The sequence below is a fragment of the Cucumis sativus genome, chromosome 3, assembly GCF_000004075.3.
Source record: "Cucumis sativus cultivar 9930 chromosome 3, Cucumber_9930_V3, whole genome shotgun sequence".
Classification (NCBI taxonomy): domain Eukaryota; kingdom Viridiplantae; phylum Streptophyta; class Magnoliopsida; order Cucurbitales; family Cucurbitaceae; genus Cucumis; species Cucumis sativus.
Window position 1 is genome coordinate 38274198 of NC_026657.2, and position 14244 is coordinate 38288441.

General features: G+C 33.8%; 2 protein-coding genes across 5 annotated transcripts; both read left to right on the forward strand.

Annotated features, from left to right (window-relative positions):
- The first annotated feature begins 170 nt into the window (after nt 1–170).
- LOC101222453 lies at nt 171–3891 on the forward strand. 2 transcript variants are annotated; one of them, XM_004136279.3, is made up of 4 exons: nt 171–326; nt 1574–1692; nt 2418–2632; nt 3363–3891. In XM_004136279.3, the coding sequence occupies exons 2-4, from the start codon at nt 1603–1605 to the stop codon at nt 3628–3630; spliced, it is 573 nt and encodes a 190-aa protein (XP_004136327.1). In that variant the 5' UTR covers nt 171–326; nt 1574–1602; the 3' UTR covers nt 3631–3891. The 2 variants fall into 2 exon arrangements, with proteins under 2 accessions (XP_004136327.1, XP_031739415.1); XM_031883555.1 differs by lacking the exon at nt 171–326 and adding an exon at nt 393–415.
- Nucleotides 3892–5082: 1191 nt separating this feature from the next.
- LOC101221977 (protein arginine N-methyltransferase 1.5) lies at nt 5083–13597 on the forward strand. 3 transcript variants are annotated; one of them, XM_004136277.3, is made up of 23 exons: nt 5083–5328; nt 6322–6439; nt 6560–6669; nt 6938–7027; nt 7126–7191; nt 7500–7579; nt 7669–7744; nt 7831–7917; nt 8147–8231; nt 8360–8451; nt 8620–8655; nt 8790–8858; nt 9650–9718; nt 9869–9922; nt 9999–10073; nt 10644–10736; nt 10820–10923; nt 11325–11373; nt 11455–11541; nt 12014–12119; nt 12268–12355; nt 12690–12783; nt 13125–13597. In XM_004136277.3, exons 1-23 carry the CDS (start codon nt 5191–5193, stop codon nt 13206–13208), a joined length of 1950 nt encoding a protein of 649 aa, XP_004136325.1. In that variant the 5' UTR covers nt 5083–5190; the 3' UTR covers nt 13209–13597. The 3 variants fall into 3 exon arrangements, with proteins under 3 accessions (XP_004136325.1, XP_031739412.1, XP_031739413.1); XM_031883552.1 differs by having other exon boundaries at nt 5091–5328; nt 6879–7027; XM_031883553.1 differs by lacking the exon at nt 5083–5328 and having other exon boundaries at nt 6322–6435; nt 6879–7027.
- The last annotated feature ends 647 nt before the right edge of the window (nt 13598–14244 follow it).

The following is a 14244-nucleotide window of genomic DNA, read 5'->3' on the forward strand; positions in this document are numbered from 1 at the left end:
GTAGAGATGGTTGAAAGTAAACTAAAAAGGACCAAATTGCATTATTTATAAAGAGATGAACGAAGATGATATTTTAACTTTATTCAGTAATGTCATTTTCATTATTGACTTATAGTTACGCAATAAAAGAGGTGTTCTTTTCATTGTTAACATTCACGCATTTAAATAAACAAAAAGTCTTCTCTCATTCGAAAACTGTTCAAATTCGTCCCTCTTTATTTGGATTCAGTTAACGACTATACATACCCAAGCACCGCACAATTTGACTCCACTCCTCACTTTCGCCTTAATTCGGGACAAGTTCTTCCTTCAATTCCTCTCTTCTGGTTTGTACACATTTCCCCGCATTTCCCTTTTCCCCAATTAATTTATTTACATATTCATTTGATTCTGCCTTACTCTAGAGGAATCGTAGGTATTGCTTATTGTTTTTAGGCTCTGTAAAGTTATTATCGATCTTGATTCATGTGCTGGAGTTGAATGGAAATTTTTACTCTTATACTGTTCTTTGTGTTGCAATGAGCGCGTATGGAGAAATTTTCATTGGATTTTTCGACTGTTTGATTATCTTTGTTCATAGATTTCGATAACTTTTTGGTAAATTATGTGCGTGTCGTTGAATTTCTTTTTGATTTAGCGACAAGTGATGATTTTTGTTGAATTGTGTTATTGGGGATTTGTGTAACAACGATTGGGTTGGAACGCTTTGACGTGTTTTTTACTCTGTTTATTAAATTTACGCTATTTTTTTACGACAATTTTGGTTAAATTATATAGAAAAAATAGGTTGAGTTGTGAATTTGGTCAGAAGGTTGGAACTAGGGGATGTTTGCCCAGTTCAATCAATGGATAGGTGGTAATTTAAAGAGTAAGGTCTTTATGCATCACATGGGGCCGTGACCGAATCGGTACACAGAAGCTGTAATTCGATTGATGAGTCCAGGGTGATCAATCGATTGCACTGTTACGGTTTGATCATGAGAGGTAGATGTAAACATAACAATAACAGGAAACGTGTCTTAGATAAACAAACGCTATAAAAAACTATCCAATTTCAACTGTAAGTGCGGTCTATCGTGATTGATCTTGCAATTGAATTTCATTCGATTACACCAATTTTCATTATGAATATCCATGCTATTCCTTGACCTATTTTCAAAGCTAAAATAGAAATGAATTCCTTAAAATTGCGGACAGAAATTCTATTGGTGGACCTATAATGGAACTTTGCATCTCTATGTTGTTTCAAGTTTCAATTCTACTCAGATACTTTGGTTTGACTGTGAACCATTGTGAAAGTTTAGTGGACTAAATAAAAAATTCTTTAAGTTTAGGGACTAAATCTATAATTTAACGTATTTTGTTTCATTTTATGCGCATGATTCTACGTTCTGAATTTTGAAAATCCTGTAAAATAAGAAAAAAGAAAAAGAAAACTTTTCAGTTTCTATTTGTTCTTCATTTTGCAATAATGAATTATTGTCATTTCAGTAGTTCTGCCTCCCTTCACAACTTTAGCCTATTTGTGGTACATATATTTTCTCGGTAAGATATAATTTTATTCCCTGTACAGGTCACCTAGTAACACTTATCTAGAGAACAATGGCTGTTTCTGTTAAGTTGATGTCTCTTCTTGTTGGAACTTTGGGTGTCATATCATTTGTATTTGGAGTAGTTGCTGAAAACAAGAAGGTAAGCATTTGTAATTTTTATAACCATTTAGTTTTTGAAAATTAAGCCTAAAAACACAATTTCCATCTATTGAATTATGTGTTTCATTGCCTACATGAGTGTTCTCAAAATTCAATCTGACGTTTGAAAACCAGAAAAAAAAAGTTTTTAAAAACATGTTTTTGTAATTTGACAAAGAATTCAAATGTTTCCTTATAAAATTTGAAAACTGTAATTAAGAAATTGTGTGAAGCAAAGACATTTTTCAAAAATCAAATGATTACCAAACGTGTTTGTTTGATTTTTACAGTAGATATTGATCTGAAATTCCTACAGCAAGAATGAAGATATTGATTGAATTGTTTATAAATAGTTTTGTTCTCCCTTTATCTCATATATAATTATGAAATAATCGCAACTGCCTAATTTGTCTGGTACATCAAATTATGTCTTGATCTATCTCAAATACTTTTAAATTTATTATAGTATGCAACAGCTTTGCCCTGGTTGATACTTGAAAATTATATATTGTATGTGCATCTGGTTGCAAACTCATGGATTACTCATGTTTCATTTTCTTTAGCATGTAGTCTCTCTGTCTCTTTGTGGGAACAGTTATATGAAATCTACGTTGGCTGTGCATGTTGTTGTCGGTGGTATAGCATATGAAATTACGATGAATTTTTCCCCATCTTTTTTCATTTATGGGCTGACTTCTTTTGTTGTTTTTACTTGGATTTGGACAGCCTGCTTCTGGAACTCCCATCCCAGGCAAAGGCCATGTAGTCTGCAAATATCAGAGCGACCCAACGGTGGCTTTGGGATTTCTTTCCTTTATGTTTCTTCTTGCTTCTTCATGTGCAGGATACCTCTCTCTATTCTATCCTTACGAGGGAAAATCCGTTCCTCGAGGTGCCTTCTTTAAGAGCAGTACTTTCTTTGCATTCTTCAACATTGCTCTGTAAGTTTTCCTTGCCAGACTCTGATTATCAATTAATACTTTTTAACTTTGTAGTGTTTATTTGCTTTGTAGTTTCAGAACAATTCTGCATTAGCGTTGATGAAATTTTCCTGACGTATGATTTGAGTAATTTATTCACTTAAAAGCTTTACCTTTTTCAGAATAGTTTCTGGTGGATGGGTATATTTCTGAAACAATGTTTATTGCATGCTTTTCTGTTGAGAATTTTATGTTATACAATTTAAAGATCTTTTTGTTTTTAACTCAAAAATAAAATATACGGAAATTCAAAATAACTGGAAAATGGAAATAAGAAATTAGGGGCATGCTTGGCAGCGTTCTAGTTTATCTTTTTTTCTTTTTTTTCTCTGTGTTTGGTTTGTTCATGTTAATTTTCTTTTATTGAAAAGAGAATCAACTCATTTGGTAATCATGTGTAGTTTATTGTTCTCTGAAATTTTTAATTAAAAGTGTACAGTGTTTATATATTTAACTTTCATTTTATATGACAACAATCATAAAATAAATTTTGTGAACTTAGACAAATGTGAATCGAGAAACGTTGTATGTTTTTTAATACGAAACAATAAACATGAACATTAGACAGAAAACGACTGACTGAAAACCTATAAGTATTCTCAGTTAGCGAACATCCGTTAGTACATAGTACAATCTGAATAACCCGAGTCACTATGTATAACATATTTTGATGCACCTTCTCCCTCTGCAGGTTCACAACTGGATTAGCTATAACTATGCTGGTATGGCCTACCGTGACAGAGCAACTTCACTTGACCCGCAATGTTCATTTCAATCTCGACACAGCATGCCCGACTGCTAAGACCGGTCTTCTAGGTGGTGGTGCGTTTCTATCTCTTGATTCGTCCCTCTTTTGGTTGGTTGCTCTGATGCTTGCTGGCAATGCACGAGAGGACTACTTCGATGAAATAGCGGAAAAAGGAACCACCAATGTTGAAGCTGTTAAGAGCAGTGCATGAAGTTTCTTTGTTTTGTTTAGTGAGAATATTAAGTCAGTTTCACATCACTGTCGATTTACTTGTTATTAAGTAAGGGTTTGTTGCCTTTAGGAAAAAAAGGAAAGAAAAAGAAAAGTGAATATGGCACTCTTCTTTGTAATATATTGTTGGGACATTCCTTGTGGCTTCATCTAAATCGTCAAATGCAAATAGGAAAATTTGTCTTTTTTAGTTAATTATGCTTACAATTTTAGTCCTCTACTTTATCAATTTAATTACTCATTTTTGTACTTGATCGCTTTTGTTTTTGTTTGGTCAATATTGAGTTATGTAAAAGGAAAAAAAACAGTTATATCATCATTTGTGTCATTGCTTGATATATCATGGCTTCACCTAACATTGCGTGCATGAAAAGCATAATCTGAATATGTTTTTTACGAGGTGTATCATGTTGGAGTTACAACCATGCATGAGATACCGATTATGGTGCAAACAATACATTCTTGGTGAATACAAAAGTAGGGTCATGAGGTTTAGTGAATACAAAAGTAGGGTCCTGAGGTTTAGTGCTCAAAGTGGATAATATAACGAATTGTAGTTGATAATATTTGGCGAGTTATTGTCTATAACGAGCAATATCAAAGTCATGTCACGTGACTATGTGGTTGGAGCTTTGAAAGATGCAATTGTGGTAGTATCCATGCATGGTTAGAATTTTGGATGAGCTATGCACTCAAGGTGTAAATTGAGAGGAACAACTATTTCGGGAGAGGCTTGATGGTTATTTTGTATTTGTTCTAAAAAATGATTGTTTGTTTGTTCAAATAAATAAATGTTTATAATGCAGTTAAAGTTTCATACAGGTGGGGTGATAACGAGTGTACGACAGACAATTACTTTTCCAATTATATGAGACGAGACATTTGGGTGAAACAAAAGTAAACAAGAGTTTTTATGCAAAAAGCAAGCAATAACCGAAGTCACGCTACTGTGAAACTTACCATTAACTAATGAGAGGTTGTTTTTAACGAGACATTGTAAACAATTAACGACAATTATCATGTATCACCTTCATTGTATGCACACGTGATTCATTATTCAAACTTTTATGTCCATTTTTTTAATCAACGTGCAATTCAAATCATCACAATACAATTCCATTATCATTTGACACAATAGTGAATTGTTCGATTTGTTATATAGAAAACACTAAAGTACATCTAAAAAAGCATCACATCTTTGTATATCCCATTAAAATCTCTAGTCATAACCTTACATGATAAATTACACTTTTCTTATCATTTTAAAATATCTATAACCGATACGACAAAAGGATAAAGAAAATTGGATCACTTTACTTTGAGCAGTCGACATGTCGTTTCATGGGTTCCATGTATATTCAACCAATCAAATCTATTGGGCCTTTTATCACTCAAAACCCTAGCTTTTGTTGTTATTATTTATACGCTCTCACAAGTCTTGCTTCAGTCAAACTTCCATTAAAAACCCTACCAAAAACCCTCTCTCTCATCTCTCCCTGTTTCTGCTTCTTCAACCTCAGTACCTCACTCTTCGAAGCCAATGCCGCTCGGAGATAGGGCTGGTGACAAGAGCGAGTCTCGATACTGTGGCGTCGAGACTGAATTTGATGATGACGTGCCTCAGCTTCTTCTCTCAAATCTTTCTTCTGCTGGTTTTGATTTTGTTGTCGCTCCTCTGGTTAGTATTCTTCCAGTTTTGTTCTGTTTTTATTTCGATTCTTACTGCCGGAAATGATGTTCTTACCTTAACTACCTGAGAAGTGATGTTCGATGATTGTTTTTTTTTCTCTTCGTGGCCAGGAAGAGCGCTGTTTGTCTGTTTCCTTGAAAAAAAAAACGGAGAACGATTGTTGAATTTCCATTTTGTTGTTGTTTTACATTGTTTCTTGTTATTCTGGTGGCTAATTAGCCAGTCACACGCCGGCTTAGTAGCTGTTTGTTCTGTGTGAATGGTCAGTAAGTTCACCTAAAGCAACGTTGTTTGACAGCCTTCATAGTGAAGGTAGATCGTGTAGTTTCACTTCAAGGCTGTCAAAGTACATGTCTCAAATCATGTTTAATTGTATGGCTGAATGTACAGCAGTAATCGTCTGCTTCAATAATATAAGAAGGATATTATATTTGATACATTTCATAAGTGGATCACCTATTATTTTTGTGTTTGATAACTGATGCCATTTCCTTCATTGTTGTTCTTCTTTACATCTATTTACTGCTATGACATAGAGGTTGAATCGTCATGTAGCTGTGGAACAGTAAAAATTTTCTGCATGCCAGACGTTAGGTTCTAGATATTTGGATTTATAGTTTTGTTATTATATTCATTAGAAAACGTTCCATCCATCAATGTAATTTGTTTGATTCTCCTCACCTGTTGTACTTATGGTGGCCAATTAGCTAGTCACACATCAGCTCGTAGCTGACTTTTTTTGTGTGAATGGTCAGTAAGCTCACCTAAAACAATATTTATTAATGGTCCGTGCAGTGAAGATAGATCATGCAGTTTTCACACTTGGGCTGTTAAATACATTTTGATGAGTTGTTTTTAACTAATTGTTGGGATGACTACTCAATTTTATGGATTCTCAAATATGAGGTGTAGATATGGCTTGTGAGGATATTTAATTTGCATAATTTCATAAAATCGGTTTTTGGTTAAATGTTGCATCAGATGGATCCATCCTATCGACCAAGCTTGATGCGGAAAGAAAATGGTGGTTCTGCTGTTCTCCCATTTGCTGGATCAGACTTGGTTTTAAGCCCAGCTCAGTGGAGCAGCCACGTTGTTGGTATTCTCTTTATGAAAAATTATTATTCATTTTCCTGGTTATATTCTGCTCTACTAACCTTGTTGCAGCATAGTATAGATATATTCATAATGCTTTATTAATTTGTTTTTTATGTCTCAGGAAAAATTAGTTCTTGGATTGACTTAGATTCTGAAGATGAGATTCTACGAATTGATTCTGAGACAACTCTAAAGCAAGAGATTGCATGGGCTTCTCATCTCTCTTTGCAGGTGTATATTGTTCTACTTTGGCAGTCCAATTGAATTTCTCTTAGAGTTTGCTCCAAAATAAATTTATGGGGGTCACGCTCCTCATACTTTTGTTTTATCTTCCAAAGCATATGCCTAGTACTGTCTTCATCATATGCTCTTGTTTCTTTTTTAACTCTATCATCTTTAAAGCATTTAATGTCTGTTAGCTGTCTAATTTCTCAATGCAGGAGGTGCATTAAAAATCATTAAACATCCATCTAAACAGTTAAGAGCTGATTTACTGCAGGCATGCCTTCTTCCAGCGCCTAAAGGAACATCATATGCTAATTATGCTCGGTGTGTTCATCAGATTTTACAAGGCCTTAATAATATGCAGGTAATGCTCTTATTTTACATTGACCAAACAATATTTTTATTACTTCTCTATGTTTTTACCAAGGTTTTAAAACTGTTCTAATCAATATTTTTCTATAGTTGTGGCTCAGGATACCTCTGGTGAAGGTTGACGAAGATTCTACAGATGTGAACTCTGATAATTTGGTATAAGTGTTTGAATTATGCTTGCATCTTTCTTGTGATGCACTCTTGATGAAAAAGGGATTTGATTTCGTACAAGATTAGGTTCTATGCTTGGGGTTATGGGGTAGTGTTGAGCACAAAATAGTTGTTCTGCATTTTCTGACAAGTGATTGATTAAAGGGCAAAAATATAAGCGTTTATTTCCATTTTTCTATTAGAAAGTATCATTGTATTCATGATTTCTTCTGGTGGGGAATTATTTTTTTCTTCCATGCTTGTGTGTTTATGATGTTCATGTGAACATTGCTAATATCAAACATTCTTGGCAGGTTGATTCTTGGGATTTATGGAACTCATTTCGCCTGCTTTGTGAGCACCACAGTCAGTTATCAACTGCAATTGACGTTTTGTAGGTGCTCAAATTTGTGGTGGATCGTTTTGGATACTTGAGTTACTATTTTTCTTATGATGTTGAAATTGGAATTGTCTGATCGTTAGGAGTACATTGCCTTCACCAAATGCGCTTGGAAGATGGTTTGGGGAGTCTGTCAGAGCGGCCATTTTTAGTACTGATGTAATTATATTGATTGTTTTCTCAAGGTTGAACCAATTGCTTAGATTTCCTGAATTCTGAAAAAGGCTCTTGATCTATGTTTTCAGTGTTTCTTGACAAATTCACGGGGTTACCCATGCCTGTCAAAGCGGCACCAGAAGTTGATTACTGGACTTTTCAATCATTCGATTCAGGTATCTTCAGACTCTTCCATCATTACACTATCTGATTTCATTCCATTTAGTTTTCCAAGAGCTTCACCGCACTTTGCTTTTCGTTAGTACCAATATAGCTTTGTTATGCTACGTTGGTCATGGTAAGCAACAATCATATTGTGAGGAATAGTTGTATTTTGCTAGTTACAGTATTTTTACATTGGCTGCATAGTTTGTTAGTTAACATTGATTTGTCTGTCCTCTTCAGGTAGTTTTATCTGGAAAACCATTGCACAACGTTTCAAAGGGATCTGCAGATTTGCCTACTGGTCTGAACAAAAATTCTTCTGATGGTATACATGTCATTTTTTTCATGCTTTTGTTGCCTTACATTTATCTTTCACCTAGCTGAAGATGAATGTGTGTTGTTATTCATGGTCCATATGGTCTGATTGTTCTTTTTCTTTCTTCTAATGTCTAGGGGCACAATCTCATCCATTGAGGTGCTATTTAGATTATATTGCTTTTCTTTACCAGAGAATGGACCCACTTCCTGAGCAAGAACGAATTGAGGTAGCTTTTACTTGCTGTTCGTCTGTATCTCTTTCTCTTAGGACACAAATGAACATTCTTACTAATGTTTTTAAATTGGTTGCCCAAACAAAATCACATTGTAGTATAGCTTGTTTTCACCTTCCAATTAGTTTCCTTTCTTTGACACCCATTTCTGCCTCATTTCAGCTGGGATACAGAGACTTCTTACAGGCCCCTCTCCAAGTAAGGTTTGCTAGACATAATAACATGTGCTGAATCACCAATCATTGCATGCTCCTGACATTTTACAGTTTATTGTGATATTTAATGTTAATGTTGTGATTAATTTGTTGCAAGTCTCTCTGATTTTTTTTCAGCCTCTTATGGATAACCTAGAGTCTCAAACATATGAAACTTTCGAGAAAGATGCAGTCAAATACATTCAGGTATTGCTCTCAACTAACTTCCTTTCGCTTGTAACTAGTTTGTAATTTGTCAGATTGTCTGTTCATAGAATTCATATTTGCTTCTTTATGCTACTTAATTTTTTGTTTTCCTTTAGAGCATTGCAATTTTCTAATGAGTCATGACATGGTCAAATCTATTTATCTAATCCTTCATTTTATTACCATCATTAGTTTTTACTTGTAATGATGATTGATTTTGGATAATCAAGTTGCTCCATTTCATGGGCCTTTCCATGAGACCTTTTAATGCACATTTTATTCTGCAGTTAATGTGAGACAAAGAAAACATCTACTAATTATAAACATGTTTTAATAGCACAACCGTAGAATGCTTGTAATTACCATTATGGGTTGATCTGATGGTAAAAATGAAAGACATTGTCAATGCCATGAGTTCAATCCATAGTGGTCTCATGCTTAGGAATTAATGTCCTACTTGATGTTCAAATGTTGTAGAGTTAGGTGGGTTGTCCCTTAAAATAAGTCGAGGTGCGCGTAAGCTGACTCAAACATTCATACATATCAAAAGAAAAAGAAATTGTTGTCAAACCTTGATATGGTGATTGTTGAATTGACATTTTTTTAGTTAAATTTATTTTGAGTTCTAGTATACTATATGTTTGTTAAGGTTATAGTTGGTACTTTACCATTTCTTCCCGTGGTTTGAGAATGGAGATGTGGTGAATGGCTAGGATTATAGATGCAGTATTATTGTTTTTATTATTCTGTATTTTGTATTTTGTCTTAACTCTTTGCTTGCATTATCTTAGTACCAACGTGCAATTGTTAAAGCTTTAAAAGACAGGGTGGCAGATGAGAATGCATCTTCAATAACGACAGTGAGTAGCCTCCAGCTTTTCTGTTTTCATAAATTGTAGAAAAGTAGAGTAATTTGATTTGGCCTTACCTTTCGGATTTTTAATAAAAGTTGCGACTTGAAGGTTACTAATAACCTTTAATATTTTTTATTTTTTACTTTTTGTGGGAAGGTATTGATGGTCGTAGGTGCAGGACGTGGACCTCTTGTTAGGGCTGCATTGCAGGTTCCTTTCCTCTCTTTGAGATCTAGTTTACCTTTAACTTTCTTGTTTCTTCTTTTAAACTGTGAATAATTTGTAGGCTGGAGAAGAAACGGGTCGCAAACTGAAAGTATATGCTGTGGAAAAAAATCCCAATGCAGTTGTCACTCTTCATGTGAGATTCTACACTAATTCTGTTCTTTATTAGAGTAACTTGATAGTAAACTTATGTGTTTGATGATTTACGAACAAGCTTGCTCTTAATAAATGTTGGCAAGTCTCCCCCCCTCTGGTGGAAGGGTAAACTTAAGCTTTCTGAGCAAAGAACATGTCACTTTATCTGAATCTTGTGGATATCTGCCTTTAATTATGTTTAGCTTATTATATAATTTATTCTGACCTCTTGGACTCTTAAAAGCTACTACCCAACTGATCATTCTAGCAAATCCTAATTAGATTTTGAGGAATTAGACCTAGAGTCCAAATGCATTTTCCATATGAAATTTGCTCATCTAGGAGGATCTCTACTAGGCGATGGATTTGGATCCCCTATTGGGTTGATATTTCTAGGTCCACCGATCTTAAGGATGCTCTATTAAAAATGTTTTCCATCCTCAATTTGTTTCCATTTGATTAATGATGCTCTGGTTTATTATTATCATTATGCTTCGTGGTTTTCTCTAACATAATCATCTCTCTTGTGGTCATGGGAATATAACTGTCTTTGACCTTTTTTTCCCTTCAGAGTTTGGTGAAAATGGAAGGTTGGGAAAGGATTGTTACCATAATTTCTTGCGACATGCGTCACTGGGATGCTTCAGAGCAGGCTGACATTTTGGTACGTAAGTATCTTTTGTGATCAATTGTTTGTCTCCTGTGCTACACTTGTTAATATCTTCCTCACGTCTTCTGTCTTTTTAGGTCAGTGAGTTACTGGGTTCTTTTGGTGACAATGAACTATCTCCCGAGTGTCTTGATGGGGCCCAAAGATTTTTAAAACAGGATGGCATTTCAATACCTTCTTCGTAAGTGATCTTTCTTTGTTTTGATGTTTTTTCATGAAAGTCTTAAACTTAGTTGGCCAGATATTAATGCTTAAAACATCAGTTCAAGTTCGAATGTTTGCATTGGGAAACCTTTCTGGTGATTGTACTTGCTTGCATAGAATAGCAAGAATTTCACTCTCCCGACATTTTCCACCTCTCTTATAGACTATAGTATATTTTTTTTTCTATTTTATGCCCGACTTCTTTTAGAACTTCTCTAAAATCCTCGTGTAACTTGCATGAAACACTTCATAGACACCAACTGTACATATCATAATAGCCTTCGGGTTTCTTTCATGAAAATTTAGTTTTCAATATATTTGGATGCTTTTTGTGGCACCAACTTATACTCAATAGAGTTGATTGGTGGAATGTGTCAGGTACACGAGTTTCATCCAACCAATTACAGCCTCCAAGCTATACAACGATGTACGTGTTACCTTAATAGGTTCAGCTGCCATAATTTAATTATAAATAGCGTAGATTATTAATTTTATGGTGGTGATGTAGGTTAAGGCACATAAAGATGTGTCCCACTTTGAAACTGCGTATGTTGTCAAACTGCACAATGTGGCAAGACTCTCGCCTCCTCAGCCCGTAAGTACCTCCCTCCCATCCCAAACACTCCGTTTTTTTCCCAATTTGATTAATAGAAAGAGTCAGAACCACTGAATTTGCACGTGTAATGCCGTTGTATTATGTAAATCTGTCAAGTATTATGAGCTTTTATCAATATAACTCCTTTAATATTCAACTCCCAAGTATGATTATTAGGATAAAGTGGTACACAATTTGTATGAAAATACTAGTTTGGTGGAGTTTTTCAATTTTAGTCATTAAATATTCAATATTCGAATATGTTTTCTAAAATTTATAATGAAGATGCTAATAAACAATAAATAGTTTTAAGAAAATCATCCATAGCTATAGAGACCAAATTTTAGACTTAAGTGATTGAAATCATACAAGTCTTGAAGTACGGACCAAAATGATATTTGGCATGTTTTATTAAATTGGTATGCTAGCTTGTTTCAAAGTTCATGCTATTTACTCTATTATTATTGTATAGGTTTTTACCTTCACTCACCCCAATTGGACACCTGATGGAAGCAATCAGCGATATCAGAAGCTCGCTTTCGAGATACCTAATGATACCGGTGCTGCCTTAGTTCATGGTATGGTGCAGCTATATACTCTTTGTATTCTTCATTTAAAAAACAAATTTCATCATTGTAGTTTTTTTTTGCTGATAGAGCCCCTTTCTATTTCCATGTTTTTGTTTTTATTTTTTTCTGATATTTTTTTGTCCTCGACTTGTTTAAGGCTTCGCTGGTTATTTTGATGCGACGTTGTACGGCGACGTACATCTAGGCATTGAACCATCAACCGCAACACCAAATATGTTCAGTTGGTATGTGATCAATTACTTATTTTTGCTTCCATTTATTATGTTATTAGTCATTCTTAGTTTACATGTATTTTTAGGACCTATTTCAGTGAATCAAATTTCTCTGGGACATTCTCTTGATCCGTCCGTCCAAACCAATTTTTTGATAATAAAACTATGTTTAGGACTCCAAAATCAAATAATTAGATAAACTTTTGAGTTACTAAAAACTGTTTTCGACTTGATTCTAAATACGAAGGAAGTGACTTTGCAAAGTTATAAAATCAGTCTCAAACATACACTATACTATTATCCTCCAACTAAGCTTTAAGTAAATCTTGAATTATCGTTTGCCCAGGTTTGCTATATTTTTCCCGTTGAGAACTCCAATATGCGTGCGACCTGGTTCTCCACTAGAAGTACATTTTTGGCGTTGTTGTAGTTCTCATAAGGTGAGTTCGTTTGTTCATTCTCATTTCATGCCCTTCCCAATCTTATTATATTTTAGATCAACCCAACCATGTCTATTTATAGACCCATAAGTTTTAAAATTTAGTGTCTTTCTATCTCATCAAATTGCACTTCTAATCTCTAACTTTTTAAATAATCTGTCACTCCAAATATTGTATTAATATGAAATCAATAACAATTTGGAAACAAATGGTCACTAGGGCCAACTGTTTTGTCGAAAACCAAATCACGTTCTCACCCAACAATTGAAATTTTGTGAAACCTTTACTTCATTAAGAATTTTGAGTGAATGAAAGTTAATAGGTTTGAAATGTGTACACAGGTTTGGTACGAGTGGTGTGTAACATCTCCGTCCCAATCTCCGCTTCATAACTGTAATGGTCGTTCCTATTGGGTTGGCCTATAAGGAAAGCAGGAAAAAAGGACCTCAAGGAATTCGTGGTACGTGGCGTAGTGTTAGTAATTTATTTCCTCTCTCGAATTATACAATTCTATATGATGAACACTTTGCTTTGCTTGACCCCCACAACTTCAGAATTGTAGGATATGTGTGATATATAGTTTTATTGTAGGATTAGTTTTTTCATATCCCGAGTATGTTGTAATTTAATTCACTGCTCTTTTAGAGTCAGAATTATTAGCTTTAGTTTTAGATTCATTTATACCAACTACCCACTTACTTAACTTTTCACATCAATGTTCTTCGAATCTCACTATGAGGTGATTCGTTTTTGTTAGAATATGGTCTTGGTGTATACTTTCTTGACTTCATCGTAGAAGACATTTGAGCATAAATGTGTCATTACGGGCTTTTCTAATCTAACATTCGTTTCTTCAGTGTAATATGAAAAATAGTCTAAAATGGTAAAATGGTAAAATGGTTTTTTTTGCAATAAGGTGTAAATGATTTGTATTATTATTCTTTGAAATAACTCTATTTTGATGTTAAATAGTTTGTACTCTCTTTGAAAAAGAATTGCTTTCCATAATACTAAATATTAAACTCTCGTAAATTAAAACTAAAATAAGGTATATGGTAAGAAATAGCCAGATTTGATGGTAAAATTTTAAATTGATATTATTGATAGAAATAAAACTGTTTTATTTACTATAATCTGTAAATATTTTAATTTATTTTACTTAAAATTACATTCATATTTGAGATTTTATGACTACAAAATATTTCTTGTTTTAAACGGTTCTTAAAAAGATGCATAAAAATGACTTACAAATTTATATGGTAAAATATCAAAACTATATGAATTAATACATTGTAAATCAAAATGTATAAATTTGAATTTTATCTATATAATATAGATAGTAAATAATTTGAATTTTGTATAAACCACTTTATTAAAAAATGTTTTTCAGAAAGTGAAAGAAGCAAAAAGAAAAAAACGCCCCAAAATTTAAATCATAAAAAATGTAACTTATCATTGTTA

Bases quoted from the DNA above. Each gene is read 5' to 3' on its own strand.
- LOC101222453 (XM_004136279.3), top strand. From the start codon at position 1,603: ATGGCTGTTTCTGTTAAGTTGATGTCTCTTCTTGTTGGAACTTTGGGT. The intron at 1,693-2,417 runs GTAAGCATTTGT...GGATTTGGACAG, and splicing joins TAGTTGCTGAAAACAAGAAG to CCTGCTTCTGGAACTCCCAT. The intron at 2,633-3,362 runs GTAAGTTTTCCT...CTCCCTCTGCAG, and splicing joins GCATTCTTCAACATTGCTCT to GTTCACAACTGGATTAGCTA.
- LOC101221977 (XM_004136277.3), top strand. From the start codon at position 5,191: ATGCCGCTCGGAGATAGGGCTGGTGACAAGAGCGAGTCTCGATACTGT. The intron at 9,719-9,868 runs GTGAGTAGCCTC...TTTTGTGGGAAG, and splicing joins ATGCATCTTCAATAACGACA to GTATTGATGGTCGTAGGTGC. The intron at 10,737-10,819 runs GTACGTAAGTAT...CTGTCTTTTTAG, and splicing joins CAGAGCAGGCTGACATTTTG to GTCAGTGAGTTACTGGGTTC.